Source organism: Pezoporus flaviventris, unplaced genomic scaffold (genome assembly GCF_033815535.1).
Source record: "Pezoporus flaviventris isolate CSIRO_AGI_PZ_B2104156 unplaced genomic scaffold, CSIRO_AGI_Pfla_v1 ptg000021l, whole genome shotgun sequence".
Taxonomy (NCBI): Eukaryota; Metazoa; Chordata; class Aves; order Psittaciformes; family Psittacidae; genus Pezoporus; species Pezoporus flaviventris.
In genome coordinates, this window is record NW_026892569.1 from 4,307,617 (window position 1) to 4,335,326 (window position 27,710).

Below are 27,710 nucleotides of genomic sequence, written 5' to 3' on the forward strand. Positions count from 1 at the left end.
TTGGTTTTATTGGTGTGATTATATATGAGCTATCTTTACATGTATACTTTTTAGACCTGGCGGGCCCACTGTGATTAAATGTTTGCTTTGAATACGTGTCCAGTGTGTTAACTTTTCACAGCGGAAAGTCGTTAAATTCATTTTTATACAAGAGATGGGGGGAAAAAATAAAGGAGGAAAAAAAAATGAGATTGTTAAATGTATGGAAACCCTTATTGGCTGAATTATATAACTGAATTCATTCAACATGCTCAGTGTATCTTGTTCTCCTTTCAGTATTGCCACTCTGTTCATCACCCCTTTTAGTGCTTTAGGCATATGGCATGCAGTACATCCAGGGAAGTGTCAACAATATGGCATATGTTATACATACTGATCTTGATACACCGTAGAAAATAATGGGCCTAACTTTAAAAGGCACGGTGCTAAGAATAGAGCGTGCTGCAACATGCAGACAGTGAATCCGCCATGAATGTCATGTTTGAAGACAAAAAGAGCTGTATTTTTCATTACTTTTGTGGCTTGGTTTGTCTCTTGGTGTTACTGCAAATTAAAAAGGCATTTTGGTCAGATGAGAACAGGCTGGATCTTCCCCTGCCTGGTGCTGGTACCACGGTACCCATGCAGCGCAGCAAGGGACAGGGTCAGAGAGTGTGTGAGGGCAAGGGGGAGCTGTAGGACCTGCCTGTGGTGTGAGCCAAGGTGGGGACAGGCAGAGACAGAGATGTGTGCTACCCACACTGTCCACGGGAAGAGAGATGGAGATGGGGGATGTCCTGATGCATTCCCAGGAGTCGTTAGAGGCTCACATTAGCTCACCACTTAGCTCTGTCTCCACGCTGTAAATGAGCCTGTACAAGCAGATTGCTCCGCTTACATTAAAACCACAGTGGTGGAAATGAGTCTTTCCAAAGACTCTTCCCAAAGATCTGCCCATTAGGATCTGGCTGCGAGATCAGGGAAATCATCTGGACTCACAGCAGTAAAATGAAGATGAAACGCTCTGTTTCTCATTTCTGGATCCAGGACTTAGCTCCCTGTTTTGCAGTGAATCTTTCGTCCCAGGAATGCTCTTTTTTAAATTAGAAAAAATTAAAGGAGAGGGTCCTTTGAAACGCTCAACCTGAGAATTGTTCCAGGAAGTTTCGCCTTTAAAATAAATGATTCATACCATCACGGAGGTGTATGTGTGTGTGTATGCCTGCACTGCTGTTTATTGTGATGCACTGGCCTGGCTTGGAAGCTGTAACATCTGAAGTGCAGAGAAGCAGTGACTGGAGAAAGAAATATCTTCTTTCCAACAAAGACCAAATACTTGTCTGTTATCTCGGTGGCTGTTGCAGTGATTCCTGATCCTTGCAGAACCACACAGATCACCATGCGGGTGAACTAGAACAACAGAATATTTATTTTAAATCTTTGTTGGATGCTGAACGTTTTGTGCATGTTTATGAGGGTTAAACATTAATAGCAGATGTTGTTAATGAATGGAAGGCTTGAGCCAGCTTCTGAGACCTTTTAGTTAGTACATGAATTTTCTGGTTGATGACAATACTTGTAACATGCCTAATTATGAAGTAGTGTTCTAATCAAGCCTTGAATAACTGGAGAATTTCCCCTCCTCTTTTGCGGTTATTTCAGTGGCACACACAGAGATCGCTTCAGTGCCTGTGCTTATTCTTAGTGATTTTTCTTTTCTTAGAACAGTCATTGAGGTTTTCCCCACAAGAAGCACATTTATTGACTCTGAGTGCACGCACACGCAGCGTGCGTCCCCTCTGTCCCATCCCCACCAGCACCTGAACTGGTGCCAGCCTCTGAAGTTGTTGTCCCAGTTTGTCACACTTCCAGGTGAGGTACGTGAAAGTGATTATAGGTAATAAATATCTTTTTTTTCTTTAACTTATTGCAGAGGCAGTTTTTCCCCTGTTAATGAGGGTAATTTGACTTGGTTGAAGGATTGCAGTTCTTAAGAATTAATGCCGCAATCCAATTCAAAGATTTAAAGAGATCTAAGATTTTTCACAGGTCGTGTGCTAGTGAATGTGCTCCTATCACATAGCAGCTAATGGACTTGAACAACAGTCTGTCATTTACTGTTACCTCAGTGTATAGCAGCTTTGCCCTTGATAGCAAGTCTACTTTCCCAGCAGTGCAGGTTATGTAGTAGTGTGGTGTATTTGTAACACTTTAAGAGACAGTATCCTGTTTCTAACAGCCCTAATTACTGGCTAAAGGCAGGTTGCCTTTCTGACTTTGTTAATTGTGTGTTTGGATCCTAATCTGCACCAGCCTGAAGTATGTTGTGCGCTAATAGCCAAAGCCTGGTATTTTAAGATTTGTCTCTACCTATCCACATACATAATGTATTTTCTGTATTGCATTTTCCCTGTATCAGTGCTCAAAGTTTAACTACATAAATATGGAAGTGTTAGGCACTAGTCTTCATAAGGTCCTGTTGTTTTTTTAGGTGTACGTTATTACCTTTTAACAGTGTTTTGTAATGCCTTATTTGTAAATGCTGTTGGAAATGCTCTAATTTCTTGATCCTATTATGTTCCTGGATATGAAAAATCCTATTGTAAGGTAATTAGAAGGATTCTCTTCCATTTAAATGTGTGTTCTCTAGGCAGTGTCACTCTGTACTCTGCACACAAGAACCTTTGTTCCTTAATTAGAAAAAGGGCTAGAGCTCATTAATTGTGGGTACAAAGTGATGTCTGCTCAAATGGAGAAGCAATAATACAGTTTAAATAATGATTGATCCTGTGTTTTAAGTCTTATACTATTTTGTACTGATGGTGATAAATAAGCAACGTATAATGCAGGTTGGGAAGCATTACGTGAAGGTTTTTATTGACAAATCTCATTTTGCAAGGAGAAACCTTGTTTGGTACAATAAATAAAGGTGGATGGTAGACAGGCAGCCTCTGCTATTTAGGGAAGTTGACATCTGTCAACAGGCACACCATGGTGATAGCTGAAGTACTGGAGTTATCTCCACCCCATACTTTAGGTAATGAAATAATATGCAGTCAAAAGCAGTTTGGATCTTGGCCTTACAGAGCTATTACTGTGATGAGTATGTTAATTACTGTTCACAAACAGGATGAGTTGTAACTGTTTGGCTGTTTTGCAGGGTGTTATTTTGGAGGATGGAGATAAGTGCACTTTGTTTTCTGAATGTCACCATCTCTCCGCCATCTTCTTGGGAGGAGTAGGACGGACTTGAGGAGTCAAACCCAACAGCCTTCATCAAAAAGCTTGGATTTATATGACAGCCACAGAGCAGGGGTGGGCTGAGATGTGCTCCCAGCGACGTCTGTTCCCAAAGATCAGGAGCATGTTGGCACTGAGCTTGGTGGTCCTGTTGCCCAGGCGGGATGCTCGGGTGGTGTCTGTGGGTTTGGAGTTTGGGTCTTTTGCCATATGAAGCTTTCCAAAAGTCAGGACTGGGGAGGGCACGACATTGTGATGCTCATTGTTGGAGGGTGCTGCCCCTCAGGCTCCCAGTCATTATCTCCATCTCCTCCTCTCCATTCCCCACCTTGTCTCAAAGACTTAAGAAACAGAGAACCAGTCTCATTTTTCTAACCCTAATGAAAACATGCTTTAACAAGGCAAATCGTTTCCTACGTGAAGAATAGGAAAGTTGGAAGATGGGAGTCATTAGGCTTGTTTTTCCTGCTAATAGTTTCACGGATCAAAATGGTGAATGCTAGAGCGGGGTATATATTTCACTCAAAGCGTATCAGCACTAAAAGAACCCCAGAAAATGGGGTTTTTCTTGATATCTTTCTCTTCTGTATTCATCTTGGTGGGAAAGAAAAATAGTTTGTAAAAGATAAAAAACCTGTTCTTCAATTGACTATGCAAAAATCTTATTGCAGTATTTATTCCAAACCTGCACACATAATGTTCAGTCAAGGAGAAAACAGCAAAAAACAGTTGTTGATGGACTTAGCAGAGAACTGGATTAAATAAGCATTAGTCTAGTGAAGCTGATTACAGGAATATGAAAATGCAGTATCTTAATGGTACATATTTTCATGTGGCAGCTCAGTTGCCTTTCATTTTGCAGCTAATATGTCTATTCTTATGAGTCATTTACTTCTTTAATTACCTTTTGCAGGCAAGGCACCATGGTATATTAATGTGAATGATTTTTACTGCCAGTTTATCATACAATGCCCCAGAAGTTGAAAGGCGTAATTGACTTGGAAGAGCAGCTCATGAAGGAAACAATATTTAGTTGACAGTTTTCCTTGTACTCTCTGTTGACGTTTATGAGTTTACACTATGCTAAAGGAGTAATAAACACAATTTTCTTTCAATAACAGGAAAGAGTTGCTTTTAAAATACATTTGTGGAAAACAGATTCGTTCATTTCTTGAATAAGATAAAATAATGCGTTTCCAGTGATGAGATGTATATAAGATTGTCAATTGAATTAAACCTCAGAAGGTGCATTTATAACCTGCCTTAGAGCGTTAAAAGATATTAGGATGCATATGAATGGAATCAATTAGATGAATATTTGAATTATACACAGATTTGGGTAAATCACATTCAGATCTGTGTGTTAGATTATTTGGCAGCCTTGTCTTGCCATCGAGTGTGGAAGTGTGAAGTGGGAATTTGAGGGATGGAGGCTCTGTTTCTGGAGATGGAAGGACACTGGTCAGAACGCTCTTGATAAACCTGGTTGGGGGATTATGGCAGCAACTTTGTGTAACTTTCCTGAAGCCGCGGGCTGGAGGAAGGTTTAACATGAGCTTTGCAATCCGTCAAAGTCCATTTTCTTCTGGAATTCTACTTTTATTGAAATGACCTTGTCAAATGGCAAATTCTTCTTTTTTCCAAGCATCCCCAGGACCGCGGTGCACAGGTACGATTAATCATGCCATCCTGCTTTAATTAGTTTAAAGGCACAGATACGGAGGGCAGGAGCTGGAAGCAGGCTGGCCAGGCAAGTGCTTCCCTGCTCGGCTTGCAGAGAGTTAAACTTTTCACAGTTTTCCCCGATTGTTTGCAGTTCAGCCCTCTGCACCATAATGAAAGTTTTCTAGCCATCTGTTGTTAAGCTGGCGGTGAGCAAGGCCAGTATATCCAAACAAAGTGCTGGCCTGCTGTAAACTGAACCTGTCAGTTCAGCATAGCTGGGCTGACCTCCCCAGGCGCGGGGCACCGCGGTACCAGGCACGGCCGCCTGCTGCCTGCCAGGGGAGCTTCTTGGGGGGACCCTGTTTACTTTTTCCACTTAGCGTTCCTCCCACAGGCTTGGACTAGTTTATACTAAATCTTTACATTGACACTGTTTCTGCTGCTTTTTTTATCCTATTCTGAACTTTCTCCTTTTTTTTTTTTTCCCCCTCCTTTTTTGGGGTACTGAAAAAACATCCATTAAACGCCCCAGAATTTGAGTGTTTTGGAGGTGATGTGGGGGGACACAGGACAATAACTCAGTTCATGTGTGAGATTGTCTCTCAACACAGAGAGACATGTTCCCAAGTATCCCGGTTTGCTTTCCTAGCTCCTATTGTTCCCTTTGTTCTGTATTATTTAATATCAGTTACTCATTTGCTTCTGAGGATTTGGGAGTAAAAGGCAATGTAGAGCACAACAACCAGCTTCTGTTGTCTTCCTGCAAAACTAGGGTGCATCCAGAAGTGGCTGGAGTAGTCTTCCTCCTGCTTCTGTTTGCTTCTACCCAGGGCAGGGGTGGTAGCTTCAGCATAAGGTACTAGAGGATTTGAAACTTCCTGAGCCGATTGCAAAGATCAGACTGGAAATGCCCTTTATGTGGAGGGCTCTGGGGCTGGGGCTGCTTTCCTTTCTTGTGGTACTAAATACACACTAGTTTGGCCTCCCCTCCCCTGCCTCTGTGTGTTTGTGCTTTTTTCAGTCTTGCTCCTAAGACTGCCTTCCCTTTTTCCTTCCTGCATAAATGCTAGTTTATTCCTATCTATCTGGGAGGCAATACATGTCATTTCCCTGCTGATATTCACTCAATGAAAGTGATTTTAACCTTTTTTTTTAAGTTTGGCAACAAAACTCGAAGTGCCTGTGGCCAGGAAAGTGACTGTCAGGTATTACCTGTTTGCACTGGTTGGTTTTTGGATGAGATCTACAGTAAATACCTTTATGCTACTGCTACTGCCAAAAGGGCTCTTTCAGCTTTGTTTCCTACACTTGTGCTATACCTGCTCACGAGCCTTTGGCTGGTTTCAAGTGTGTTTTACTTACCTCATGATTCTTGGAAAGCAAGCCTGGTTCTCCATGACCTCATGTGCTGCAATCCTCCATCAGGAGGAGTTTTGCCTGAGGAAGAGCTGCCGAATTTGTGCCGTGCATGAAACCAGGCTGTGCCTTTGACAAAGCGTATCACAGCCAGTCTGGGTATTCACAGTGTGTAGCAAATGTATTGGAAGCTTTGGAAAAGCAGGAAAAGTCATTGAAAGTCATACTTTGCCTTTCCAGAAGACTCCACCGAGGGCTTATGCCAGTGCTGCCGGAGGGTGGGAGTGCCCAGGTGAGGGGATGCAGGGATGCAGCAGTGAGGTAGTTCAGGTTACATGCCGTGCCATGTGTTTTCAGGGCAAAAGGGAGTATGATGGTGGTGAAACCCACTCAATTTTAAATTAAAATGACTGCACTTACTAGGAAACCCCATCCAGCTCTAATCTGTTTGTAAGGTGACTGACACATAAAGTGCTTTTTGTTTTAAGGTGGAAGGAAATGCATTCAGGATAGAGTTTCTGGTGTAAATGTCAGGTGCAACGCAGTGCACGCTCACTCAAAAAGTCAAGCAGATAACCTTGGCATTTAGGGACATTGCCTTGTATAAAACGAAATTGTATTTTGTTTTTAGAAAGGAGGACTACATTAAGAGGTCACCTATTAGCTGTGTTTTTGCTAGCTGTCTGAAACTCGGCTCTACTGTCTATTAAACTCAAACCACTATGTAAACATTCCTGTGTTGTTCCTGGTCTCTACAATGGCCAAGGGGATCGGGTTTCACCTGCCTGCACATCTTCAAGCAATTAAAGCAATTAGCTTGAAGCCATTTCACATTGAAGGTCTACTGTGACATTCAAGTCCAGAAGAAGTCTAGGGGAAAAGAAGAAAGAAGGCTACAGAAGGGCTGCTGTGCAGCACACACACGAATAACCCGTGAGGGGGGTTTTGGACTAACAGCAACTTCCCAATGCTGTTGTGAGGCTTTGCAGCGGGCATGCAAAGTTGCTGCTGAGAAAGGGAAAAGATAAAGAAAAAGCACCTAATGATCCTTTAAATTACACCCAAGTTTTGCCTGTTCTGCACTGGGGAAGGGAGGGGGAGGAGGGAGAGAAATAGCAGCGTGATTTGGAACGATGCTTGTGTGAAATAGCACGGTGTTGGTCTTATTTACTGACATTTCTCCTGGCATCGAGATCGTATTTTTCTTCTCATTTAGGTGGGGATTTAATTTGGTGTTTACATTGTAAAACTGCACTCATTCTGGCTAATGTATCCATTACAATGACATTCAGCGTTGAGTTTAGTGATTCCAGCAGTAAGTCTTGAAAGCTGCTATTTTTTAAAAGGTTGGAGCAGATTAGTGGTGACCTTAAAAGATTAAACTAGTACAGTTTAAAGATAAATAATCAGCCTTTAGCACATTAGATAGCTACATAAGCATGACAGAAGGTGACTTTCTTACAACAGTTTCAGAATCCAGGAAGCATTTTTACATTTGTAACTTGAAGAAGGCAGGGAATGGTGTTTTGCAGAAAGCAAGACATAAACTGATTGCAGCACTTCAAATTGGTTAGTGCAGTTTTAAATCCACACTTTTCCTGTTGGTTTTATTATGGAGAAGAGGCTAATTTTGAAAGCTGTGCCTGCTGCAAAAGAAGATCTTGCTTTGCTGTCCCGGAGGGTGTTCTTAATCAGAAATAACCGCAGGCTAAATTATAATGTGGAATCCTGCTGCCCTTTAACCTAGCACTGCTGCTCGTTCAGTGTTTGTTAACAAACAGCTCTAAGTACAAAATTGTTTGAGAATTACTTTTTCATTATATTTGCTGACTTCAATTAGAATAAGAAGCTTATTTGGGGAAGAAAAATTAAAAATGTATGGGTTTCTAGAGAAAGTTTCATCAGTTGTTTCCCGGCAAGTGTCGCCTTCGGTCTGCGGTGGCGGACTCCACAGCACACGTAATTCAATTTAAATAAAATTATCTTCTGCACTAATATTCCTGCACTGATGGGAGAGGCAGAGCTCAAGAGCATCCCAACACTCAGCCCTTTGAAAGAGCTACAGCTAAAATGGTGGCAGGGGCTGAGGCCAGGGCCCTCTTGCACCTTAAAGGGGACGCGATTCCCTATTCCCTAATGAAGAGGTGCAGATTCCCCATCCCCGCGGTGTTTTGGAGCGCTGGCTAGACACAAGTGGCACAGTGTCCTATTTTTATTTCGCTTTGAGTAACACGTAATTGAAACGTACAGTCGGCAAATTAATTGGTGAGTTGAAGGTAAGAACTGCTGAGTTAGTGGGAACGGCACAAGCCCTCCTCCTTTTTTTCCCCTTAAGTTTACATGCTGGAGCGGAAGCGCTGTGGTGCTCAGAAAGGAGGTGATGCCTCTGTAAAGCAGATCTTTCCAATTTTATTTTTTTTTTCCAGCTTAGTCTTCTGTTTCTATGATCTGCCTTTTGAACTGTTTTTGTGGCTGATCAGTTCCACCTAATATGTCTCTTGATTTCTGCTATTGTAATACTCAGACGACATGCTGTTCTCTTCATTTTTATAAGCTTTAGATGCTCCTGCCTGTCATACTCTGGCGGTTTATCTTCAGCGTCTGGATTTGCTTTCAGACTTGCATGTCTATCAAGCTGCTGTTGCTTTGAATGTGAGATCAAAAGAAGATGAATTCCAGTAAAAAATTTCCTTGTATGAAGAAAAGATTGGGGGCCTATGTAAACATCCCACTGACAGCTCCCAATGAGTTATTTTAGCAGAGCATTAGCACCCAGAATGACAGACAGTCCAAGACTACATGCTAAATAACAAATCAGTCCCTTCAGCGGCGGCAGCGCGTTGCCACAACAGCAATACATTTTCTAAAGGAATCCTGTTCCTCTTTTTTATTGAATATGGCTGTTCGACTGCTCATCTCTTCACGAGCTGCCTTCAAGTGCCAGCCCCAGTTTACTTTTTCTTGACTATATCTGTGTCATGTCACCAATATGACAAAAGACAGGGCTTTGATAATTGGATGGGGAGACAGTTAGTTAGTCATCTCGAGTTGAATAGGTAGTTTGTTTTAGGGAGGGGAAGGCGACGACGACAAAGGGAAAGCATCTATCTGCCTGAATGCTCTTTTGGAGATGCTGGGTGCAAGTCCTGCCCCTGAGACAAGTTGCATTTCTTGGGTGGTTGTTTATGTTTCAGTTCATGTAGTTGGCGAAAACAGCTCTGAAGCCCGGCCAGCCTCACGAACCAGTTTTAAAAGCAAGTTACAGCACCGTACAGGGTAGGAAAGTCAGGCTTGGCTGAACTTATGTGCAAATGTGAATTTGCATAGATGCAGAAGCGAGGTGTGCTTTTTTGCTGCTGTTTGGTCTACTTGGGGACATAATTAGTTCTGCATGTTTCTGCTTAGAGACGGGGTATTTAATAACGCAGAATTGCTAGGGTTTTTGTGCCTGGTGTAGTGCTAAACCCAACTTTGAGATTACCTGCGAGCCCCAGCCGATCTCGCCACTTCGCAAGGGAAGAATTAGGGAAGGAATGCGTTGCGGTTTCTTTGTCATTTAGTAAAAGCAGAGGTTGCTACTGTGGAGGCAGAGACCCGGACGCTGCCGGCAAAGGGCAGTGCTCCAGCGCCGTCTCCCTCCAGCCTGCGCTCCGGCTGCACAGCACTTCCTGTTTATTCAAACATCTTTTTACCATTCTTCAGCCCCCGCTTCACAGAAACAGCCAGAAACACATCTCCAGCGCGAAGACGGAAATCTAAAGGCAGACAGTAAGAGCTTACTCTGTTAAACTCTTCATTTTCTCTGCGAGCGCTCAGAGAAAAGGAGCATGCAGGCAGTGCTGAACTTTTAACTTGCTGCCTTGTGCGGGCAGCTTGGCAGCACAGCAGAGGGGAATTGCTTAGGTTTAAAGCAAAAGAAGCCGGTTCAGGTTGTTTACTGTGGCGTTGACAACGAGGGTGGGTTTTGGGGCACAGCTTCAGAGAACCGTGGCGAGGACACAGACCTCTTTCAGGGTGCCCTTCGCCTTGCGACGTCCCTCTGGAGCGAGAGCAGCTGTGTGTCACTGTCCCCACTGCTCACCGGGTGCTGTGGCTTCTCTTTGCACAAATAGCAAGAAGAAAAGCCCCAGAACAACTCCCCCGGATGAAAGCAGTGTGGTTGCTGCTCTGGGTAGCAAAAGACGGGTGCAAGCCCGAGGAGTCCCTTTTTGTTTTCTGCAAATTGTTTTCATCGTAGCTCTGGCACTGCTTGTGAACCAGCCTCGCTAATATTTGTACCAATTTCATGCTAATAAAAATCAGGCTGCTGAGACAAGCATGGCTATTATCTCATTCATATTACTATTGTTTAGACCTGTGGTACTACAAAAGGAAAGGGAAAGCGTGCTCACGCCGGGTAATGGTTGTTAACTTCTCACGTGAGGGATTTTCTCTGCAGTTTTTCAGTATTAATGATTGTTGTATGAATGGTCTTCAGGGGTTGTTGGAAGATAGCGTAGATCCTCTGGGTAATCCGTGCTGCAACACGTACGCTGGATTTTATCCCTCTCTGCTCAAGTGACTTATAAAAGTACTTGATATTTCTTGGTTGTTTCTCCCCCCTTCAAGAGTCCACTGAAATAGCAGGTAGCTTTTGGGTTTGGTAAGCATTCGTGGGGCTCATGGAGTGTGAAACATAACAGAAAATGGAAAATATGCCTGCCCTATGGAGAAAACCCATCCTCCTCGAGGCTTTTCCTGCCTCTCCGAGATCCAAATACACTTTAAATGTTTAAGCTGTAAACCCCCGTCTTCCTAGAAGAGAGAGGCAGAAATCAAGCTGTGTGTGCAGCCAAACCGCAAGTACAACAAACATATTTTTAAAATATATTGCTAGTCTGGCTTTTTAATGTTCAGAAGTTGTTCTACTTTGCAGGGGGATAAAAAAAATGGTGTTTGCAACTGCCTTAAGGACAATTTGTTTAACAGTAGGAGTAATTGCATGGGGAAAATGGAAAGAGTGACTGAAGTTATTTACTCAGATGTTAGTGTAGGTGTGGGGCAGAAAACTCACTGTGGGAACAGTGGGCTGCTTTTCTTGGTATCTTAGTCTATTTGATGACCATCAAATTTCCCAGCTCACTGGTTTTGTTTTTTCTGGATGGCATGTTTGATTATTTATCAGAAGGGAAAGGGAGTAACTGAAGCAAATAAACATGTGACCGAGCTGTGTTTTGTTTTCCACTCAGAAGGCTGTGCCCTTTAACAGATACACAGAAAATAATAAACGTATTGTTTTATGATAAAAGGAAATTATGTGTATCATTTTCTTTAGCAAGGCCATTAACCCCTTGTGTTCAGTGGTCTCCGCCTTCTGGCAGCTTATTGGGTTTGCAGCTCAGAATTAAAAGCACTTAAAAGCCCCTCTTGTGTGGAACGTTGCCATGGATTACTGCTTCACCCCTTTGGACTTGCTGGATTTATGACACAGTCATTTCTGTCTCAGCACATCCCTGCTCCTCTCCCCAGTCCTACTTGGGGTAGGATTGACTAAAGGAGAGGCACTTTGAATTTATAGAAGGGTCCTGACTGCTGAAGAAAACCTTGGAGAATGCTGCTGGGATCTTTTAGGTGCCAATATCTGTGTCTGTGCAGCACGAGGGGTTGCAGCTGGATTTGGTCCGTTACGGACAGTGTCAATTTATGTGATTCTCTTTTCAATGCCAGGTGTCTACCACGTAGCGTGTAGTATTTCCTTTGTAATACCAGCTTAGGACAATGCTCATTATCTTCCCTGAAAAAAAAAAAACAAACCAGCAACCCATCCTATAAACTAAATCACTGTCAGGAAGTAAAATACAGGTTTGTCTCATCTCTGGGAAGCATGTTGCATGCTTTAGCTGCTTTTATGGGATTAAAAGAAACAAGTTAAGACTGTCATGCACATGAAAGGAAACCGAGATGTGGTTTGTTTCACATTGTGCAGGTAGGTATAAATTTAATAGACTGACTTGCTTTCAAAATCTCTCTTTGTCTCTCCGAATCGCATGTCAGTTCCAGCACGCTGATGAGCTCCATGGTCCGTAATAGCGCCTGACTGCCGCTGCCCTGCAGGTGCCGTATCAGCAGGGGGGTCGTCCTCCTCCTCAAGGATGTAGGTTCCCTTTATGGAACAGGTTCAGATCAAAATGAGGGAAATTTGCCTGATGTCTTGAAGTTAAGTAGAAATGCCGAGAAGAGGAAGGGCTGGTGAAGTTAGGACCTGAAACTTAAATGTGATGAAAGAAGGAAGAGGAAATGAGCGGCTTGGGGCTAGGTGACGTGGGCAGGGGCTGGGCTGGGGGATGTGGCCAGCTACCCTGCGCCCAATGACTCCCCAAGGGTCGAGGGGGCTCAGGGTTAGCTGGGGAACAGGGCTTGAGGTCAGCAGTTGAGGGGTGGAGGTACCTGAGAAGGCAGAGGGACAGGAGCAGTTGAATCCCATTGGACATGGGGTCTCTCCAGCCCTGGCTGTAGTCCTTGGGCAGAAGCCCATGAAGGACACTTAGAGGACCTATCCATGGGGAAAGTTTCCTCCTAGCCTGCAGTGATTTATGGTTGGCTCATGCCCTGAAGCATAAACATTTGTATCCTGATTTATATTTTTATCTTTCCAAAGGTAACAGTAAATGCTCTCATTACTATCTGTACAAGTGTCTAATCCTTTCTTTGCATCTGCCTCATGCTCTTGGCACTGGTGATACTGTGTGACAGTGAGTTCCAGAGTAGTTATGAGTTGTGTATTAAGAAAGAAAAAAAAAACCCATCCTGTTGGCTGCTTTATTTTTTTGTGTGTGTGATGGTTGTTGCTTCCTGACTTTATTCAATGTCCCCTTTCTGTTGCTTATGAGAAATGGCAAATAGCACCAGATGTACCTTCTCAGGCCGAGTCACAATTTGTGTACTTCTGTCATCTCGCCTCTTACTCATCTCTCACGAAACTAAACACTCCCACCCTTATCAGTCTCTCCTCGGATCTGCCAAGACCTCTAATCATTTTTGTCGCCTCCATCTGAACCTTGCCTATTTTTGCTTTACCAGACTCTTTTCAAATGAAGGTTTTCAGAAGCTATTCTAAATTAGGTTGTGCCATAGGCTCGAAGTGCAGAGATGTGATTTGCGGCATTCGTTTCCCATGTTTTGGCTTGTCCCAACATTTTGCTTCCTTCATTCACCCAGCAGCAGCGAGTGTCTGCTGGTGCGTGGTGAGATGTCTGCAGTCAGGGGCTTTATTTCATGGGCCTCTCAGTACAAGTTTGTCACACATTGTTTTGGAAAACAAGCTTAAAATATGTTCCCTGTTTTGTTGACCACACAGGGGAGCGCACAAGCAGCTGTATGCAATATACTATTTATGTTGTAGCAACAAAAGGGCACTCTTCCTTCTCCCCCCCCCCCCCCCCCCTTACCCCTCTTCCCTATTAAAAAATCTGAGAACTTCCCGTGCTTTTGACATCCAAGAAAAACGCGGCTCAGCAGTGAATAGTCCTCCAAATATTCAAAGGTCTGGTTCACTTTTGGATAAACACAGGAATTCAGAATCTGATCTCGGGCCTACAGAAACGAGCTGGAAATCCCATAAGATTTTTTTCATCCCTCAGCCATAGTTTAGTTCTGGTTCAGTTTGCGCAGGCAGCCAGGATCTGTATCCTTTCTCATTTTACTGGGATGTGTTGGCCCATCCCTCCTTTCTTGCTGGTACAGACCACTACATGCTGTGAATCTTGACATGCCAAAATAAAGAGAGACATTTTTAATGTTTGAGAACTTTCTGCCAGATGCTTTTTAAATGGCTTTGATGAGTGTTGACTGTGACTCCTTAGAAAAGGGGACAGAAGGTGTTTTTACAGTGCAACCACCTGAGGATTCTGTTTGCACCTCAGGAATGGGATTTTTGTAGCCGTTGTTGTGGCTGGTTTAGGGTTCACAGGTTTTTGGTGTTTGCTGGGTTTGTCGTCTTACCCTGCCTGCCCTCTTCCATCTCTTTTGGGTCTCTGGGTATTTGAAGAAAACTGAGACCACCTTTTCCTCCAAGTTGGTGGAATTCATGAATAGAACACAAAATTAAAACTGGCTCCTTTGGAGGTAAATCCCTATTGTCCCTTTGCGTGGGGCTGGGTCCCCGCTGCTGCTGAGCTGGGATAGTGGGCAAGGACCTTGGCAGCCATGGGGCAGGCTGCAGGGTGGTAGGGCAGGAGCATTGAATCCTCCTGCTTCTGCCGATACAAGTAACCTCGGTGCCCATGAGGACAAAGTGTAGCAGGGACGGGCAGAGGCAACTCCACCCTGTGGGTTTGGAAGAGAGGGTTTCTGTTTCCAGAGCGTTTTTCTGGAGGGGATCTCCTCAGCTGGTAGCCAGGATCTATTCCAGAGGAAAGAAACTAAGCCTGCTGGAAGAGAAATAAAGACTCATCTTCTTTATGACTATTCTCATAGATGCTTCAGCATGAGGCATGTTGCCAGCTCCCTTGCTCCAAGCCTGCCCCCGTCACATCAAGGACAGGATGTGAGCATGCGGACCTCCAGGTCCCTTCTCTTTTTTCCAGCAAGGGAATCACTCATTAGTCACTTGGCTAGATCAGTCTGCTTCATCTAAGCAAAGCCTTCAGGGCCAGCTGATCATCTCATTCGAGTAAAGGATTGTTGTTGAAGCTTTCCTCTGTGATGAGCTGGCTGGTAGCCCCTTGGATGGAGCCAGCCTTGCAGAGGAGCTGCAGCTGAATGCTGCGCTGGGTACAGGCAACCAGCAGCATCTCCCCTGGCTCACAGCATCCTTCTGCTGTGCCTGGGAAGGGGAGTTGGGTATGGCGTAAATGGAGGAGGATTATTTACTAAAACAAGGAAACAGAGAATGAGATATGGGGATTGGGGTAATCTCAGTCCAAGGCTGGCGAGGAAGCTGGACAGCAGACCTGCTTCCCCAGGTTGTGTTGGATCCTAGCAGAGCCCCGTGTCCTGCCTGTAATTATCCCCAGGCTTCCCTGTGGTGCCAGGAGCAGTGTTGGGGCTTTTGGCCTTGGCTCCTTTTCATGTGTGGTGCAAAGGGTCATGTTGTTGGGAACAGGGAGGGAGCACATAGCAGCTCGTTCCTCCATTCTGGAGGAAGATAAAAGAGCTGGGTACGAATGTCAGAGGGAATAAGTGCTGCAAGAACATCTGCTTCTCTTTTTTGTGTCTTCTACATTTTATTCCTCCTCTTCGTTTTGGTTCCTTTCCTATTCTCTCTAGTTGGTTCATCTCACCTCCCCCTGTTCTGTTCCTCCCAGAGGAACAGCACTACCCACTGCTGTCGCTTTGCACTATGTTTTATTTTTTTTCTTCTTTGCATACTGCTCTGCTCCTTGCTGGTTTCCACACGTTGTGCGGCTCCACAGCCTGTCGGAGGAGAGCTGCAGCAGGGCTCCCCTCCAATGTGTCTGCCTCCTACCACCACTCCTCTACATCTGCTGCTCCAGGAGAAGAGGGTGTCGCAGGAGAGGAGATAGAGGAGGCAGGAGTGGGAAAGACATGAAGCAGCTCTGAAGCTTGGGTGCAGCCGGGCTTCCGAGCTTGTGAGCTGCATCTTGCCGCTCTGCTGGGAGCAGCTGTGGAGTGGAGCGGGGTGTGAGGACAGATGGGAGCTGAGAAAGAAGAGAGATTGCTGGCTGAGTCTAAATCCCACCTCGTCCCACCCGGGAGAAACAAAGGTACTTGCCTTGTGAGACTAAATGGAAGCAGGAAACCCTTCTGAGAGGTGGGCCATGTCTCCACTGTGAGAGGCCCCTTTACCTGCAAATTGGGTGGCCCCTCAGTGCCTAAAGACATTGTGAAACTCTGGGAAAAGTAGATGGTGGAGAACTGCATGCCTGGATGCTGCAAAGCAATGCCTTGCCCAAAACACTGTGGGGCAAGCTTAGCAGCAGTCATAGCTGGGTAAGGATCCAGCTATCCGTTACTGCTCTGAGGTCAACACAGAAGGTCTTGTTTCTGGAGTCTGGGGCTGGGGTAGCATTGTTTTTTCTCCAAGGGTTGATTGTGCCCTTAAAAATATCTTCTATCTCATCTCTCTTTGCTTGTTGTGTTGTGTTTTGCTTTTTAATGACCATAACTGAAATAACGGACAGATGATGATGTTGGCTGGTGAGTAACTTTCCGGATTTACTGCTTGGACACTTCAGATGGCTGCGGGACCATCTCTGATTTCTGGGAACACTTCCTTCCTCTTTTCTCAAGTTGCTTTCCTGATGGGCAGCTTTGTCCACCTGGAAAGGCCCAAAATCCCTTGGAATCTGTAAAAAACACGTGGGATTTTGTTTTGTTCCCTTCTGTGTGCATGCTTCTCCATTTCAGAGGCAGCCAATTACTGCACAACTGTCCTGGGAATTGGCAGTCAGACAGGACGCCAGTTTCTTTTGCATCCTCATGTCTGTTGCTTGTCTGCCTACCCTCCAACTTACATACTTTTCCATACGTCCTGCAGTTCCCTGGATCAGTCTTTCCATGCCTGATAAAACTCAGGTGCAGAAGTAAGCTTTTCCTGGCATTAGAGTCAGACCCATTATAGTTCTAGGTCTTCACATTTCATTAGTAGCTGATTGATATTAATATGGGTTGGAGCAGATAGGAAAGGGGGAGCTGAGCTGTTTTTCTTCAATAGAAATAGGCTGATGGAAAAACAGTTGGAGAGTCACTGCCTTGTTGTACTGGCTGCAGTGGTGGAACAAGTTAGCAAGAGGCTCCATAGGACTGGATCCTGTTACTGTTTTCCTTATGTACTAACAGTGTAAGCAAGTATATGGCATTTAAGAGCATTTCTATTTTTAAAGTTCTGCTCTTTTTCTTTCCAGTGTGTTTCCCTTCCCCAGCCCCCTTCAAGAGTTTCTAGCCACATGCAGTCAGAGGCAGGGCTGTGTTTCTACCCTTTGAACTTGCCCAAAGAGGATGGTGAAACTGAACGATGGAGCTGCTTGCCTGAAAATGTATTACAACAGTAACTTGGATGGTAACAGTGCCTGGGCAAACAACAGCTGGGCAAACAACTCACATTCTGTCTATCTTGCAATAAAATGGTCTTGGGCATCTCAGATGTGTACTTCTCCCCCCACCTGGTGCTTTGACTAGTTGGGAAACCTTAAGTGGTTGCCACTTCCCTAAGCACAAGGAGAGGGATTTTTGATGGGGCTTCCCACTTAATCTGTGGCATCTTTGAATGAAACAGTCTTGATTCATCTCACTGTGAATGTGCTGTTAAAATGCTTCATGGGTTAGTGTCATCCCATGTTGGCTCCCACATATCATCCCTAGTTTGGTCAAATCTCTCTAAAGTACAGTGTTTCGGTTGCCTTTTTACTGCTCTCTGTTTTATGCCAGAAAATCTCCTTATCTCTGGTGATTTCCTAATGGATAAGAAAACAGTTTGGGAGTTCATTTACTGTATCTTGCATTTAGGCGTAGCACCAAGCAGAATCAAGATGACTTGGTTGGTAGTGAGCCTTTTACTGATGTTGTCCTTTCAAATCCTGTCGACAGTGACCAAGAACCATGGCACTCAGGAGATGCTCTTGCTAGGGGATGCTTTGATTTCTCTTCCTTCAGTAAGTGGGAAGATTTTCTGCTTGTATTTCAATGCAGAGAGGAGAATGATTGCTGATGGTGTATGATTAGCTGCTGGAGGCCAGGGTTGGTGTTTGGGTCTGGTTGTCCCAAGGTTTGCAGGCTCTTCAAGCAGTGCAGATTGGTGCCACATAACATGGCTGCTGGTAATCGTGGACTAGATATCTGAATCACCTCTGTGGTTGTGGGGCTCTTGGCATCTCTACCTGCCTGTCCTGTGAAGGACCATGCAGTTGCCTGGATACACAAGCACGAGCTATGTTTACCACAGCCCCTGCAATTGTTCACTTGCAGAAGTGGAGATTTCGGATGTAATTATGGCAGTGGGGAGGAATGTGTGAAAAGAGCTCAGAGATGTCAGAGCACCTGCTCGTGAGGAGAGGGCCACGTTAGCAGAGCTGTTGGCTAGCAGTAAACAGTCCTGGCACCCTTGTTTCAGGACTTGGCAGCAGCAGGAGTTGAACCGAGTCCAGCTTTACTCTCTACTGCCTGTTCAGTAAGTTGAGGACAAGGCAGATGATTAAGGAAATGTGGGGAAACTGCTACAGAAGCTTTTGGAAAGATAAGAGACTTTGGTCTCCATGTCTGACAGTCTGGCACTTCTCACTAGCATTGAATTCACATGCAAATCAAAGGCAACATCTACTCCCACAGGAAGCTTTATTAATGTACAGGCCTGCTTGCGAATCTCCGTGCTGATGAAGGTTGTGGGACTGAATTCACTCTCAAATTAATTTCCCTGTCTATTCTTGCTTGAGCACTGTGCAGCATTGGCAGCCTCAGCAGGGCTCCCTCACCAGCATCCAACAATGGGCTATGCATGGAACCAGAGAGGAGGGTAGAGGTGCAGCACTTGTTGGCTGTGATTAAATGGGGTGTGCGGATGTCCACCAGGCTTGAACCAACATCAGCAAATTAGTTTTCACGAAGGCACTCCAAGTGGACTTGAAATACTTTGCATGTAAGAGGAAAGAGGGTTGGTGCTTCCAGATCTGAGCTAGCCATCTTTCTTCTACACGTCTCGTCATGTGTAAGGAGTGTGGATGAGACTTGGAAATGGCAGGAGTAGTGCTTGGTCTGAGACAGGAGAGAGGAAAGGCTGAGGCGGGAAACATGGAGCGACTTGGGATCCCTGGGTTCACTGTACCACCAAGGATGCAGTAGCTGCTTGATGCAGATGTTCAGTAAGAACCAGATCTGAGTTATAAACAACCTTCCACATTTAAACCCTAGCTCATGTGATGCTTAGCTTTTATTGCTGTCAGTTATTTATAAGTGGAAAAGTGAAATCTTGAGAGAAGTGGGAAATGCCATTTCAAGCCGCAGTCCCCTGAGCTGTCAGCTTGCTGCCATCTCACCTCTGCCTGCCCCTCCCATCTTTCTCCCTTTGCTGTTCCTGTCCATCCCAGCTCATTGTATCTGGGATGCTCCCTTTGGCCAACCCATTCATTACTCTCATTCTTCCTAATCCTTTCCTTACCCCCCCCAGTGCCAGGACAAGTGCCAGCCCCACATGGAGCAGTGTGATGTAGGTGTCTCCTCGAGTGGGTGCTGTGCAGGTGGGACCAGAGCAGGGACAGAGCTCTGGCTTTGCCCCATCAGAGCCTTGCCCTGAGGGCAGAGATCTTCACCAGCATGGGGTCAGCTGTGTTAAGGACTGGTGGTGGCAGCAGCCACCCCACCAAGCCGCTCAGAGCTTCGTGGCCAGCTCGAGCAGAAAGCAGGCATTTCTTGCATGGCTACTTGTTCTGGGAATCTTCAAAAATTTCTGGCAGCCAATTTAATTGTGCAACCTCTCAGCTGCCAGAACGGGTAGAATATGATCATATCACATGAAATGCATGCAGGGTCTGCTATAGCAACTGTATTTCAAAGAGACAACACATATGGTGACTGGTTCTTTTTGGAATAATATCTATAAGCTGATGATGTTTTATTCAAAAAGGCTGTAGCTTGAAAGGTTAGGGATGTTCTGATTGTTTAGTGTATGATTAAAGAAAGGCTCCTATGGTTTTTTTTTGGCCTATTGAATCTAATTACTGGGAACTAAAATGATCATTTGATTGCACATTTACCTGGAATTATTCTTCTGCAGAGCCAGTCTTAATAATATATAATAATATGTTGCGCTTGTACTGTATAGCGCTTCTTGTCTGAGCAACTCAGAGTGCTTTACAAGTATTCATTAATTAAATAAGCCATACAACAGCCCTGTTAAGTAGGTGAGTATTTGTTGCCCATCCCCTTAAGCCTTGTAGGTTTTATTTCTGCCCACCCTTGAAGATGTTTTAACAGCTAAATAAGCTAATTCAATAAAAATAACATTTTTTTTTAACCATTCTTAGCACATTCTGCAGAAGGGTTTCCTTTGTTGCATTGTGTTAATTGCTGGGCTCTAGGTTCTTGACGTTGAACCGATGGAGAGGGTGGTTGTAGATGTGTGTGTGAGCAGAGACGTGCCCTGCCCAGCGACTCCTCACGCCCCTCATGGGGACATGGACCATTGTAGAGATGCTCCCCAAGCACTGAGTTCCAGCCAGTTTGAAGTGTAAAGTCTGACTTCTTCATCACACCGAGCTCTGCTGGAAATCACATCCAGCCTTACAGAGTTTTTGTGATCCAGTGGAGACTTGTTAATGAATCTGAAATGAGGGCTCATTGCTGGAGCATGGTAAGGTCTCTGCGCCCAACTTGCGTTGGTGTGCTGGCCAGCAGCGGTGCTTCTTCAGCCTCTCCGTGGGCAGCTGAATGTCCCTTCAAAGTCAAATACAGGCCTAGCCCATAAAATAACAAGGTTTTACTGGGGGTGGCAGATCCGAGTTTGCAGTCCTCAGTGTCAAACCTTTCCCAGCAGTTCTGTGCTAAGATGAGACACTTGCAACTTGGAGAAGCAAGTGAAACCCGAAGCGTATCTGACTCCTTAATTAAATAGGTATTAATTAAATCACTCAGAGAGCATACACAGTAGGAGTGGGGAAGGCTTTTTCCCTCCTTCCGTGTAGGCATCTTGCAAAGGGACTATTTTTCTTGTTTTACATTAATGAAGTCTTCAGCCTTCCCACTTTTCCACCTACGCATGTACTGAACGTCTCCAAGGAGACCAAGGCGGCCCGAGTCCGGTGCTGGTGAATCCTCTGGGAGCAGCGGGCTCAGGTCTCAGCAGCGGAGCCTCAGTGGTGCCACCGCCTGTCTTACTGGGATCATCCTTGTGGTCCCTTGTCTGGGGAGCTAGGGCAGGGCCTTGCCCTTGTACTTCTTTCCCCTTCATCTTCCCTTGTTTTCTTTTCCCCACCTGATGGAGAAATGGGGCCCCACAGAGCTCCAGTGCCCAGGGGCTGTTTTCTCTCACTTTGCACAAAGCATTGCAGTAACTCCCCGCTGTGTGATGCTCTGCTTATGCTTTTATGATCGTATCCTTTTCCTCTCCACCCCGTAAGGCTGCGCTGTCCCTTCACTGCTCTGCCTCATCCCTTCTGAGGCCCCACTGCTGGTCCATCACGAGCTCTTAGTGGTTTTGGTGGGCTGAGGTGCTGTCCCTGCTTTTCAATGCATTGACAGTGAATGTTCCTCGCAGCTTCCTCAGCCTTCAGCATGGTACCTCTGGGATTCTCTTCTTGCCACTGGCTCTTCTCTTCCTCCCACCACAGCCTTCCAGAAACTTCCCTGACTTCCTCTGGCTCTCAGGAGAGCAGGCAGTGATATATGACTGCCCTCTTCTGTAAACCTGACGTGACCCACTGGAGAAAGAGGAGCATGAAAGCCTTTAGCACAAGAGCCTGCCGGTAGCTAGGAGGACTGTGAGCTGCTCCTGCAGCTACACAAGGTTCCCACCCAGGAGCTGAGCATCAGCTGCTGCTGTTTTCCTCATAGTCTCCATAGAGTAGGAAACCCAGCAGTGGGATATTGCCCCATTGAATGGAAGTGCTGACTTGTCTTTTTTTTTGTGGAAATCAACTGCTGTCCTTAGGGAGGGTGCTTCAGGAGAGGAGTTGTACCCCATGGCCAAGGGTTGCCTTGACCCTAGGTACTGTGCATGTAGCTCCCCACACCCTGTCTGCTGTAAACTCAGTTTTCAAACCTCTTCCCTTGCAGGCTCTCCAGGTAGCACGGCAGCTTCTACTGCAACAGCAGCAGCAGCAGCAACAGCAGCAGCAGCAGCAGCAACAAGTTAGTGGATTAAAGTCTCCGAAGAGGAATGACAAACAGCCAGCCCTTCAGGTAAGGGGAGCCTCTGTGCCTCCCTGAGCAGGCTTGTAAAAGCTGAATAAATGCGTCTTCCTTGTGGATGTTGGGATAGGACATTCAGGAGCTTCCTCCTAGTGAAGTCCACAGAGCGGCTGTGGCTGATGTAGGTGGTGTGAGGACCTGTGCTAGGTGAGCTTTAAAATCCCACCACAGCAAATTTACAGATCATGAGCGTACATCTATTAGCATGTGGTAGGGTTGGATCATGACAAAATGGAATAGCTTTTGTTACTGTGTCAGTATGCATGGGAGATTTGCATTAACATTTCTGTTTGATTGCTGTTCCATTTGTAGTCTGCGTTCACTCAAACCGATGATTTGCTGTGTCAAGGATATTGGGAAATACTAGGATATCATATCGTCGGTGTATTTTTTCCCCTTTTATTGTCTGCTGATGTATGGACATCTTTAGAAAGAAAATCTAAATATTACCAGGCTTTGTGCTATTATGAATTCAGAAAGCTAAAACCAGTACAGCATTCCCAAACAGAAGATGTCTGCACACATAGGAGGCTTTGGAGTACGTTTTGCTAGTCTTGCAGGATAAATCACAGGAGTTAAAGACAAGAAAGACCTATTAGGTCATGTATCACATTTTCCTCCTTTTTTCTTCTTTTGCTATTATAGTGGTAGAAATCCCAAGTGGTGGGTAGGACCGCTATTATTTTCCTTCAGATGGTTTTCCATAACAAAGCACACGCTCAGGAACTTTCCACTTTAATTCCATCCTCTTGCTCCAAGTAATACTGCTTGTATAAATACCGAGTCAGTCCCTTGCCTTGCCTCGTGTTCACACTCCTCAAACATCTGAGATACTAACATGTACTTGCCAGTTTTGGCAAATTATATGTATCTAGTTCTTTATGTGTTTCGTAAACCGGCACTTCCAGACCCTTGACCACTTTGCTGGGTTGCAGCTGGTTATTGCTTTTATTACTGCTCTCTTTGCAATTGCAGCGTGTCACTGTATTTTTGATAATAAGTTCCTGAATACAGCAGTTCAGCTGCAGTCACACAAAGCCCTGTAGCTGGGACATTTATCTTATCTCGTTCTTCTATATCTGATGCTTCAGCCTCTGTAGCCCCAAATTCTTTCCGCTTTTTTTCTCTTTTCCGTTGTTGTCATAGCACGTTGTCAAACTCATGTCTGTTTTGCTCTTTCTATTTTTTTTTTTCTAGTTTGATATACTATCACCATGAGTTCCCTGACAGCATTGCTGCTTCTCTTGCCTTTTATATGTGCTTCAGATTATTTTCCCCCAAAAGTATGGATCCTGGGCGCTTTAAATATGTAGTAGAATGTGAAAGGTAAAGCCAACATCACTAAAGGCCTTGACAGTAAAGTTAGAGGACCCCATCCTGCAGTTCTTACCCAAATAAAGCTGACAGGCACTTCAAGGGGAGTTTTGCCTGAGTGAGGAATAGCCATTAACTGCAGCCCTTGGCCCAGCATGGACAACTTCTCGCTTTTGTGTAGTGATTTCATCTTCAAAGCATTTTGCAAATACTAATCTCCAAAACACCCCCAGAAGGAAAGTCTGATAAGTAAGTAGCATTATCCCAGTTCTGGACTGGGAAACTGAGGGAAGCAGGTTAAGTGACTTGCTTAAGATCACAGAGGGAATTTGGTTTAGAGGTAGGATTAAGATTCATGAGTTCCTGGCTCCCACCCCCGTGCTCAGGCTGCTGGACAACACCTCACACTTTATAGCCGAGCCATTATTCTTTTGGAAAGTATGAAGCATTTTGTCATTGGGCAAATATACGTTTTATTGGCAGTGTAGAGCACCATAATCCAGAGCGTTACATTAATGCTTTCAAAAATATTTTATTTGGTAAATCCATAGCTGATCCATATGCCTTTTAATAGACTCTTCCACTGGGGACATTTTTAATGAGAGATTGTGCTGGCTAGGTCCAGTGTCAGGTACTAAAAGAAGTGCTTTGTTGTGCAGATGTCTTAAGAATAGCTCCAGAGGATGAAATATGACTGTGTTGACCTTTCAGCTGTGAGCTTATTTGTCAGGATTCAAATAAGTTGAAAGGATCAAACCAAACAGTTTCCGTAGTCAGACTGGGAATTGTGTTGCAGAGGTCAACAGTGAAGGCCACATCGCAGATTCCATAACATAGACAATTGTTGGTACGTATTAAAGTACTGGAGCAGCTCCTGCAGTCAGAGACACAATTAAAATTCTAATTTATTAATGTATACAGAGAGCTGGCCCAGCCTGTCACTCACTAATTCAAATGACTGCCCAGTCTTTTTTTTTTTCCTATCCCTTCCTCACTCCTGGTGCTTTTGCAGTCTTAAACGTACTGGAAGTCCTCTTGAATGTAACAGACACTGAGCACATCCCTGCAATGAAAATCTGTGGCTGAAAGAAAACGGTGGTGCTGGGGGTAGAATTTGTGAGTAAAACTGCACCCACACAAGCACCCACAGCCCTTGGAGTTGGATGGCACCGCACCGACGAGGCAATACCCATTGCTGACAGCACACAGAATAAATGCTGAGGGAGGTGGAAATATGCCCGTTTTCCGAAAGTTTGCTTAAATAATGAACCGAGTCATCTTTGCACTTAGTTTATAAATAGAGATGTCTCATTCGATAGCCACAGTGATTAGCAGTTACCTGTTGTTTTTCTTTCTGGCAGGCAGACTTTGTGTATAACAAGAGTACTGCAGACGTTGCTTAGCTCTGCTGTGCTTGGTGAAGGCACTGGTGAAGAGCTCCCTAACATGAGTGCTGGGAGCTGTGTTGGCATGACACAGGCGGAGGGAAAGGGATGCTGTTCACCCAGGGTGCTAGTTCTCCTTGTCAGATGCTCTGTGGCCGTGCCCAAGAGGGGAGGCTGGTTTGGTTCCGCGCAGGGCTGGAATAGCTCCATGTTAGGCTCAGCACTTTAATGTCGGCTGGCAGGTTTGTCAGATAAACCCCACTACCATAAGCAGGTATGGAAAATTCATCTACTAAACACTGTATACCTAATCTGTAATCATCTTGTGGATCATATCCTGTATTCCTTCTTTATTCACTGATCAAATAGCCACAGTACCTAAATAGATCCCGGCATCCCGTGGCCACACTGGGGCACGGGGACTTCGAAAACGTCTACGTGACAGTGGGCTCCACTTTTGTCTTTGGGGTCTCTTGACCTTGTGAATTCTACCTGGCGACCTGATTTTAGCAGATTTTGACATATTCAGTGTATAAGAAGCTGGACACGGGAGTGGAGATGTGCTGATAGCTGAAAGTAAATAAATCTCCAAATACCCGATGACTCACATTTTGAGCCTATCTCGCACTGCCGTGCTTTACATTTGGCAGTGACCTCCGGTTTCACAGCCTGATGACACAAACAAAAGAAAATTGGAAGTTAAGGAATGGATTTAGTAACCAGCAGTTGGGAAAAGAGCATAAAAAAAAAAATACATCATCCCTGCAAAAATTACTGGAAGTGAAAAAAAAAACCCTAAAGCCTGTTTGGTAATATATTTGCCATAGACATCGGATTTCCTTAAGTCTATGAAACAAATAATTTAACAGGCCAGGTATGCTCAGGATTTTGAAAATGTGCACATTTTTCCTGGCCAAGATAGATATATCTTTGTATTAATAGATGTATTGATTAAAATTTGCAGCTTTAATTGCTGATGCTCCTAACGATTATTCATTTTGGTTCTTTAAGCATTTTAGTTGCTGGCAAGAGCACACAGATTGGAAACAAATCAAGAGACACATTTTCTCCCAAGAAAGTAAAAGTGCATGTGTGTTTTGGCAATACTAAAAATACAGTTTTTTTAAAGACGTAAATGTTGCATTGAGATGAAAGTTGGATACCGGACTGAAAACAGATTTAGGACGTCCAAAGTCAGTATCTTGCAATTGAAACCCATCACTTGACTTTTTCATGGGATTAAAATGAGGTTCATTGTATGATAGTGAACCTGCGTGTGTTTGGAGAGAAGAAACAATGAAATTACAAAGATGGAAACTTTTGGTTTCAGTTGACAAAACAGGAAATAAATCTTCCTTTTAATTCATGGCCAGGGAAAGAATTTGGGTTTGGTTTAGATTTTTGGGGAAAGACTGAGGGAGGCTGAGAGGACAGAGCTGTCCTTGCCTTTGCATACCGCTGCTTTTTAAAGCAGCCTTTTGGCTGGGCTTTTGTGGAATTCAGTTTGCATGCTGTGTTATCTTACTATTTCTTTCCAGTATCTTGAGAGATAGAAAAGGGCAAGATTTAAAAATCACTGTTGCTTGATGTTGGGGGCAATTATTGTCCGTTTTTATGAAATTAGGAATCATTAGCTCAACAACATCATAAACACTGAAAGGTGAAGGGAAGGGTGTTCTCTGTTTCGCTTGGAGCACACAAGTACCAGGTTATGTGGTCTTGGGCTTTACACGCAGGGCACCTTTTTTACATGGTGGTAAATTTAACAACTGGAAGAGAACTAATGTCTCAGCAGATAATTTGGGAGGGGAAGTGAATTTGCAAGTGTGTTTATTCCATTTGTATGAGTATCTCTCTGTTTCAGTCTTGAACATGGGAGTTGGTCTGAATAAGGCCTCAGCTAAGCCAATGGGAATGTTGCCACCAACTCCAGTTGGGCTGAGATTTCACTTCTGCAGGGTTTAAATAGTTCACCTATGAGAATTGCACATGAATCCTTAACTTTTACTTCTGACTTTGGAAATCAAAGTTGACTGTTGCTGGTTTCTACCAAAAGACCCATAATTCTTTCAGCCCGTAGACCAATTATAGGTGTTAGTCAGTGCCTGTGAAGTGCAGATCTCATCCACCCCACAGACAGGACAAAACCTGAATCAGGTTTTTTTCACATGATCAGCTTGAAAATTTTGATACTAAAGATTCTAATTTTTTTTTTTTCAGTGAACCCTGCGGGCCTTCTTTTGCTGTCCTTTTACATACTTGTTAAAGCCTTTAATATTCAGGTTTACCAGCTTTCCAGACCGAGCAGAAAGGTGACAAAAGCAGGTTTTCTTCTCTTGAAAGAAGTCTGTGATTGTCCTGTAATTATATGATTCCAAAAAAACATGGCTTCTAGGAAAATACCAGTATATTGGGAGAGCTGGCAGTGTGAGGAACTGTCAGCAAATGTGATTATTCTCATTTTATAGCTGTGTAAACCCCGGCAGAGAGGTACTAAGTGACTTGCCCAAGGTCAGAGAGCTGTGTTAAGGTGTGTAGCTCCCTCTGGGGTATTTGGGACTTTAGGCATCTGCCATGTTATAAAGGAGTCGGTCCTGAGGGGCAAAACGGAAAGTAGGAGCCAGGATCCCTCATTTCCAGCCCTGTGTCTCGTTAGAGCACCCCCAGTGTAATTTTGCAGCAGGTTTACTGCTTTGCCATGAAGCATTTAGAGAACAGGTTTGTAAAAGCTGTGCTTTCTGCCCATGTTGGGAGCGGGGCCATGGGGCTGGCTGGGCCCCACTCCGGCCGTGTGTTACCCACCTCGGGGAAGGGGAAAACAAATGAAACCTTCCTGACTGGTCAGAAATGTGTAAATTGCTGACAAAATGACACATGTAATTAAGAGTGCTCCTGCCATTTTACCTTGTGGTTTACACCTACAGTGTTGAAAAA

At 44.6% G+C, this 27,710-nt stretch overlaps 1 protein-coding gene across 19 annotated transcripts in view; it reads left to right on the forward strand.

Annotated features, from left to right (window-relative positions):
• Window positions 1-27,710, forward strand: part of FOXP1 (forkhead box P1) — a 387,372-nt gene that overhangs the window by 252,545 nt on the left and 107,117 nt on the right. For 16 of the 19 annotated variants that reach the window (XM_061455731.1, XM_061455741.1, XM_061455742.1 and 13 more), the window contains one exon: window positions 21,943-22,068. The exons of 2 other annotated variants lie outside the window; for them this stretch is intronic. In XM_061455731.1, the coding sequence (XP_061311715.1) occupies window positions 21,943-22,068 (126 nt within the window). Of the gene's footprint in view, window positions 1-9,869; window positions 10,009-21,942; window positions 22,069-27,710 lie in introns of those variants that run through there. One more of the 19 variants, XM_061455744.1, reaches the window with a different exon arrangement.